Source organism: Rhea americana, unplaced genomic scaffold (genome assembly GCF_003343005.1).
Source record: "Rhea americana isolate MKP2758 unplaced genomic scaffold, rheAme1 scaffold_643, whole genome shotgun sequence".
NCBI classification, from domain to species: Eukaryota; Metazoa; Chordata; class Aves; order Rheiformes; family Rheidae; genus Rhea; species Rhea americana.
In genome coordinates, this window is record NW_028186805.1 from 52600 (window position 1) to 60773 (window position 8174).

Here is an 8174-nt window from a genome sequence, read left to right on the forward strand (position 1 = left end):
GGAGACAGTGTCAAAGGCCTTGCTGAAGTCAAGGTAYACAACGTCCACTGCTCTCCCTTCATCTACCCAGCCAGTCATTCCATCATAGAAGGTTGTCAGATTGGTTAAGCAGGATTTCCCCTTGGTGAATCCATGCTGMCTACTCCTGATCACCTTCTTCTCCTCCATATGTCTGGAGATGACATCCAGAATGAGCTGTTCCATCACCTTTGCACCATGTTGCTTAATAACACAGTTGCTTTTCATTTTGATGCTATTACAGTCTTTGCTCTGTGCTGTGCCCCAAGCCTCTGTTGGAATAAAACAAATGTACAAAGTGAGAGGCTACTGACTCATTTGTATTTGCTTTCTAGTGAGGGACATTGTAGTGTCAATGAAGGAGTGAAAGAATGTGTATAAATGTTGGGAACGTGCAGGACCAGTCCAATAGCAGCATATCCTCTAAATGTCCCTGTACGCAGACACTGGACTTTTCAGAGCAGCGCTGGTTTCTGCAAGCAGATCAAGCAGAGCTGTCTCCTGCTTTGCTTTGGCAGCTCCAGGAGTTCCTCTATGACTGATTGCAGGAAAGGGAAGAGAGAACCAGAACACAGAGRTGGGTGACCTAGACGTGAGCAGGCCTGTGACATGAGGCAGCAGCCAAGAACTAAACCCCCGTGGTGCATGGAGATCATGGCAAGGCAAGCACCGAGTGGGATTAAGGATTGTATCACAGCAGGTTTGAAACTTAATACCACTGTGGCACGTTTAGGGAAGATGCAAGCAAGCTGCAGAGCTGCAAAGCTACTGGCACTCAAGCCTAGAGATACGGTGACAGCATTTCATCTGCCAAGGCAAACAACCCTATCCAAATTGTGGAAGCTGCTATGCATCAGCAAGCTCTGTGCTGGTAGCTGCACGGCACTGCCTGAGGAGAGGGAAGGTCTGGATCCTGCTCTTTTCCTCAGGACCTCTCTCTGCCTTGCAGCGAAGAGTTCCCAGAGGGTCTCTTCTCCTCATGCATACTGTGTGGTCTGTCAAATGCAGTCACTGCATTGGAGAAAGCCCAGAGAACAGCCCCTGCTGTGCCCTCCTTGGTTTTGCACAGACCCAGCAATGGGCAAGGGGCAGAAGAGACAGGGTTCTGCCCTGTACAGCAAGGCTGGGAGTCCAAGCCCAAGGTGCAGCAGTGCTGGAGGCGCCAGAGCAGCTCAGGCTCTCCCTTATCAGTGTGGAGGTACAGCCRCAGGCCTTTCCTGGCCTCTCTCACTTGTTTGCTCTGCACCAATGTGTGAGCTGACGTGYTCACAGACACCCTGGTGGAACAGACACGATCTGTGGGATCTGTAAAGCTCTGGTCCCTCAAAATACTTTCAGTTGTCCATACAGTGGGAATGCCATCAGGGCTGTCCTCGGGTGTCTCAGACATCCCTGTGGGACATGTAGCTGTGGCACTGGCCCAACAGGCACATCTTCCTTGCTGGAGTAGAGTGTGGCCACCAGCCAGGGAACCCCAGAGCACCTACCCCAGGAAAACTGTGGCTTCTCCACAGTGCACTCATGGACAGCAGCATTCAGCCGGTCAGGCAGTTGTGGTCAGTCCATACCAGTGATCAGGTCACTTCTCAGTGACCACTTCCCCAGACAGCACGCCACCTGCAAATTCATATCCTTTCTCATCAGCCAAGATAAACACCAGAGCTGTGCCTCAACCAGCAGGAAACTGAAGGGTCTTTTCCTGGCCGGAAGGTCAGCAAAGGAGAACAGGAAATGGAAATGCAGCCAGAACCTGGGAGATCGTGCTCAGTGTAAGTGTTCAAGGGCAGTTCTTCCTTCCTGCCCTCTCTTGTGATGAAGCCTTCCTCCCTACTCAGGACACTGGATCTCCCAACACAATGTCCATGGACACCTTGCTGGCCTCCAGCTGGCTCTCCTCAGCACCCTCATGGATGTCAGACYGAGCTGCAACTCCCTCGCTGTACAGTACCACCTACCCCAGGACCTACCCATCCCCAGTATTGGGGGAAGTCCTGTCCTCTCATAGGATCAGGGCACAGAGATAGGAATCCAGCCCATGGAGGCCTGCCCCCAAAGAAGGGAAGAAAGTCCTGGAGGTACCAGTATGGGTGGTGAGAGGACCACTGGCTGGAGTGGCTGAGGAGCATGTCACAGCCTCTCTGGAACTGGAAAAGGGATAGGACAAACTGCAGGGTCCCCTTACTGTCAGTGGGCTGAGCATACCTTGCTCCATCCAGAGCAGGCTTGGTGGGATGATATTTGAGATCCACAAACTGCAGGGTCAGTTGGGCACATCTCAGTTGTGTTGTCACAGCAGTAGCCTGCTTTGGGAAGCCCTCCACAGACTGATGAAGAGAGAGGGTGGAGGACATCACAGACACAGAGTGGTTAACCCAGATGTCAACTGGGACAGGGACCAGGGAAAGGAGGAGTGCACAATGAGAAATCCTGTGCTCCCTAGTGTCTTCCAGGTTCTTGTAAACTGGTGTTTTCAGGGAATTTCAGTTAAATTCTAGCCAAGCCCCAGGAAGGCCAAGGTAAATCCTGACATTTCACTAGTTAGCTTAACAAAAAGCCTCTGTCCTGTTACTGGCAGTGGTGATGCTGCATTTTCTGGGCTGCAAAGCGACGTGGTGTAGACAGTATCAGTCACAGAAGAACATACATCCATGAGTCCAAGGCTCAATGACACTGCTCTGTCCCAAGGGCACAGACCCTCCCAGACCTTGAGACAGAGGCCCTAGGTTGCTCACGCCTGGAGCACCAGACCCTTGCTCGACTGGCATGGTCGCTGGGGCAGCTGGTTACATGGATGCTGGAGCACCTGGAGCCAAGCTGGGCAGTGCAAGAGAGCTTTGCTTTGCCCATAGCACCAAGCTATTCCCTGCATCATGACCTTTCACAACCAGAATTCCAGTCCTCCAGAGCTTCCTAAGTAACCTAAAAGGTAACTGAATAACCGCCTTTGCATTTTTTTTCTGCTGTCTGCTCATGCTGCTTGCTAACCCAAGGCTCTGATATACTGGTGTAAGGTTTGCTCACTTTGGATCTGTCTGGGGAGGTCCTGGAGACCAGGAGAGCAGCGGATTAGAGCTCAGGGACTGACAGTGTGTGTGCAGGCACCTCAGGAATGGGAGCTGCCTTGAACAGGATATGGGCATGCACTAGGTGCTCAAGCTGTCCAAGGTATGCGCCCTATGCAGAGGAAGATGGGCACCATAGATGTCTAGGGACATGTGAAAATGGCCACATCCTGGAGGCAGGTGCCCAATGGGTAGGGTAAGGAGGGGAAACAAAAGGTAAGATAGACTGGTCACACCTAGCTGGGTAGGAAGTGGGTGGAAAATACCCCCAGACTGCAGAAGTTACTAATTTTATTCTTGTTTTACAATATCTGAAACCCCAGAAAGTTTTCACAGGAAGAWGCCTATGTCAAGTGAAACGTCTATCTCATCAATAACAACATCTCCAGGTTCCAATTTCAACTGTGCAGAGAACTCTTTAGGCAGCCTGAGGTCTCTTGCTCTTATTCACACCTCCGTAATTTCCTGTAACGCTGAACAACAAGACTTCTCACTATTTCCGTTTGTTTATGTGCTTCAGGTACCATAAGGGTAAACCACATCCTGCTGTAGAAGCTCAACATCTCTCTTCTCACAAGCAAAGAGAGACTCTGCACATTGTATGCAAGGCCACAGCTGGCATAAAGGGTGGTGGGGTCACAAGACTGAGGAGCTGAGAAAATACAAGAGACTGCAAACAGAAAGAGGGCAGACAGCAGCCGTCAAAGGAGCTGGAGAAACCCAGCAAAGTGCCCTGAGCAGTGTCCAGCGCCTCTCCTGTAAAGCACATCTCCTCCTGCACGCAGGAGACGAGAGTCACCGCAGGAAACGTCGCACTGTGAACAGGTTGCAAAGCCAAGGCTGCCTGTGAYGCGCCAACAGAGGAGAGAACCTTTCAGATTCGGGGATTAGTCAAGATGAACTCACAAGATCATCATTTGTCAGGTATAAGAATGTATTAGAGCTAAGTACTCTATTCCCACGATGGACAACACTAAACAATCAACATTAAGACAATCTACAAGCATAAAAAAGCTAAAAAGTATAGTAAAATATTTACAGTAAGATAACTGATGTTTTCCCTGGCAGGTAGCACCAGGGGCATCCAGGTGCTGATGGGYGGGYTGTTGGGTCCACAGGCCAGCTCATGGTGAGTCCATGTCCACACAGAGGTATGTGGCTTACCTTCTCTTATCTTTCCTGGGCTTAGTTCATTTTCTGCTTAAACAGTGCCAGACACAGTTACACAAGGAATAGATGGCCTCAGTCCATAACAGTATGGCTGGGGCCACGATGGCTTCTTGGAGCAGCAGGAGACAAGCAGCAGCCCCGAGGTGAAAAGGTGTGGGGGCCAYAGTCACCCCCATAAGAGACTCCACAGCTAGATCCAAGAACCGGTAACCTTGAGACCGGGCCTTCCCTGAGCGCAGCRCGTGGGCCTGAAGGCACCGTTCAGGAAGGCTGCTGTACACCTGAGCACGATGCTGAAACTCTCGTYTGCCCAGTCCTACGGGGCGATCATCCTGGAGCAGCAAGTTTCCTCCAGGAGTTGCCCAGACCTTGGCACCACGGCCCCGAGGAGCCCAGCCCCTGCTGAAACCACAGACCCTCCAGCTTCTCCCCTTTCAGCCCTCGGGGTCTCGGCACTGGGTGTTGCTACCCAGCCCTCTGCACAGCTGTCCCAGTAGGTCATCTCACCCATGGTACGTCGACCTTGGGAGAGCGGGGAGCAGCAGAGATGACGGAAGGGAGTAGGAAAACAAGCTCCAGAGCACGGCCCGCCCGGGAAGCGATGGAGACCGCCTTGGTGAGCGCTGCTGTGCTGTGGGACCAGACAGCCACGGCGGGCAGGGCAAGAGGGCTCCTGCCTCTGCCCTCCCGTGGGGCTGCAGTCTACCGCGGTGTCAGAGACACGCCAGCAACGCACGAGCTTCCTCAGGCTGCCCCACGCCCACGGAGAGCGTGAGAGCGGCCGCGGGGAAACGGGCATTCGGGAGGACAGGGGCCTCCTAGCACCAGGCCAGCTCCCGCRGGTTTCGTGCGCACAGCAGTTTCGTTTCTGCAATCTAGTAAGAGCCACAGCATTCTTGCAGATCAGCACGGCGTTCTCTAGGACAGCGGTAATCAGCCAAGCACCAGGTTACAAGTTTCTGCTGATCCTGGGTGGTAGTGGGGGGGTCCCTCCTTCTGGAGCAGAGTGGGCTGACACGGCTCTGCTGCGCACAAACCGCACGGGGCGGAGAAGGGACCCTCACCCTCACCCTGCCGGAGCCCCACGCCGYGCTGAGCGCAGGAACGACACGCCTGGGCGCCGCGCGGGCTCCTTCTGCCCTGCACGGGGCTGGTCCGCTCCCCCGCGTGCTGCCGGCTCTGCGTCACCCCCCTCCGCCGYCACCCCACCGCTCCCCGTCCCTTGGGGGAATGGGACCACGAACAGAAACAAGGGAGGTTCTGCAAATCACACTTGAAATCTCTCTTCTTCCAGGCTTCCCACCTAACTGGACTCATTATGGCAGAAGGAATGCCCTCAGGTGAGCTTTTTACCTGGTGATCTTAGCAGGCCAAAGGCTGACTCTGCTTCTCTTTGAATTGATTTTGGTGCATTGCTGGTAAACGTAAAGCCAGGTTTGCATTTATAACTCTGCTTTCCACCTATGTGCAAYTCACATGCAAAGAGGAAAACTTCAGCATCTGGGATGATGTTTCTGGGAACAGCACAGGCTCAAGGATTTCCTGAGATTGCCTCACACCCTCCCACCTCTARCACTGTGTGGCCTGAGAGCAGGGACAGATGGGGTAGCTGTTGTCCAGTCACTGCAGCCTGACACCATGTAGGGTGTCTGGGGTATATGCTCCGAAACCCAGTCATTTTTGTGCCTGTTTCATGGAGCCCATAGGCTGTTCTAGTGCAGTGCCCAGCTCATGCTGAGAGGAAGCAAAATTCCTCTCACACTGAYGCCTGGGGATGTGACCAAACTGGGGCCACGCAGCAGCAGGAAGGGGACCTGGTGCTGCGTGAACTGCTGCACGTATGCTGCTGWGCATATGATTTCTTGGAAGAGCCAGTGGCTTAGCATAATTCACCTCAGCCTGCCCTTTCGTTTCTGCTGCGAGCTCCCTGAGTGCGGAGTAGCTGCAGGACACACTTTTGCTTGCACTTTCTACTCTCGGGAGGAGACTGGGCGTTGCTCAGCCTGGGGCTGCAGAGGCCCTTTGAGGAAGCCCTGACCTGAGCTCTTGTGGGGCCCGTTTTCTGCTAATGGCCCTTCGGGGTGCCTGCTCAGGCTGTGGGGACGTGGGCTGCCCACAGCACGGGCTCCGGGCTGGAGGGGAGGCAGGAGCCAGCTGAGAGGCCGGTTGGTGCTTCCTCACGTTCCTGGGGTGTCACACCAATGACTGGCTAATGCCAAACCCAGAAGAGCTCCAGGGCAGAGTCCTGGCTCGGACCTAGCAGGCAAAGGCTCCCAGCGTGGGGAGGGCCTCCTGGGGCATGCTGCCCTGGCCCCCGACCTGTGCTGGCAGCACAGGGGTTCAGCTCACCGGGAGCCTTGGAGCGCAGCACCGTGCACAGCTCAGGCCCTGGGCTGGGGAGAGCCGTGGGACAGACCCGTGGGGTGTCCAGACCACGCAAGCGGCCCCAGCGCCAGCGCGGTGGGACCGTCACGCACAGGCAGGGCTCTGCCTGGCTGCCCCCGGCGCTGCGGCTGCTCCCCTGGCTCTGGCAGTGCTGAGCTGTAGCTGCTGTCGCATGTCGGGCCCCTGGAAGAGACGCGGACTGGCTGGCCGCAAGCGCGGAGCACCGCACCGGGAATGTGGCCTGTGCCCAGCTGGAGCTGCGAGAGGGCTCTGCGCAGCCCGCTCCTTTCMAGCCCTGGTTTCCTTTTCCCTTTTYCTTCCCCTCTTCTTCCCCCACCCCCTCGCCCCCCTTCCAGGGAGTCTTTCAATGAGGACAGCTTTCGTCTGGGTTTTGGTTCCTTCCAGAGCATGAACTTTCCTTGTTGGTAGGGCTGGATTGATAGGCAGGGTCAGCTGGGGCTGAGCAAGCCCTGTTTCGCCTGCCTGGACRTGGTTGCAGCCCTTGTCCTGTCCCCCGTCTTGCCAAGGAGGGATGTGAGGGAGCTTTTTCTGCTCAGCATGGACAGCTCTACCTGACGGCGTGGCAGGGCACCAGCCSYGGCGTGCAGCACGCAGGGAGGGCTGTCTGTGACACCACTGGGCTGTGGGCCTTAGACCTGTGTCTCTGATTGCTCCTCCAGGGCCTGAGCTGAGAATCCTGCTTGTGGGTAAAACTGGCAGTGGGAAAAGTGCGACGGGAAACACCATCCTTGGTTATAGTGCTTTCTCTTCCAAAGTAGCAGCGCACTCTGTAACAAAGGACTACAGCAGAGCTGAGGGAAATTTCAAGGGAAGAAAAGTTGTTGTTGTTGACACTCCTGGCCTTTTTGACTCCAAGAAATCTAATGAAGCCACCGCCAAGGAGATTAAAAAGGCAGTTCACTCCCTCTCCTCAGGGGTCCACGCCATTCTTCTGGTGGTGCAGCTGGGCCGAATCAGTAAAGAAGAGATGGAAGTAGCAGAATACGTAACAAAAATTCTGCATACTGAAGCACAGCGTTACACAGTCCTCGTATTCACCCGAGCAGAAGAGCTTCAGAAGCCAGAAGATATCAAGAGTTTCGTAGAAAGCAGTGAGTTTCTTAATGGGCTGTCAGCAAAATGTGGATGCCGGTACACTGCTTTCAACAACAGGGCAGAAGGAGAGCTAAAGGATAAGCAGGTTTCAACGTTGATTACTATGATCGATACCATGGCAGAGGGTAACTGTATCGCTCCGTGCTACACACAAGAAATGCTGGAGAAAGACGCACGGTCGTTCTTTGGAAAGTTTTGCACTATACTTTAGCTGGTAAGGCTCTGTTGGACAGGAAACTTCTTTGCTGTGCCTTTCTTACTGCCCTCTGAAGCTCCAGTTTCTCCTCCCTTTCCTGATGTTACTTTCTATCCCCGTCAAAGTCGTACTTGGACGTTTTCCTGTGACCTTTGAGTCTCATTTCCTCATTGGCTCCAGGAGTGCAACAAGCGTGAGATGAAATGCAATTTCCCTCTGCTGCTCTC

The 8174-nt window shown here is 54.2% G+C and overlaps 1 protein-coding gene across 1 annotated transcript in view; it reads left to right on the forward strand.

Moving 5' to 3' along the window:
- LOC146586845 (GTPase IMAP family member 8-like) overlaps window positions 1–8167 on the forward strand; it is an 11142-nt gene extending 2975 nt beyond the window's left edge. The window contains exons 3-6 of the mRNA XM_085320605.1: window positions 3601–3611; window positions 4490–4594; window positions 5545–5590; window positions 7316–8167. Coding sequence (XP_085176731.1) covers window positions 3601–3611; window positions 4490–4594; window positions 5545–5590; window positions 7316–7962 — 809 coding nt within the window. The 3' untranslated portion in view covers window positions 7963–8167. The remainder of the gene's footprint in view (window positions 1–3600; window positions 3612–4489; window positions 4595–5544; window positions 5591–7315) is intronic.
- The last annotated feature ends 7 nt before the right edge of the window (window positions 8168–8174 follow it).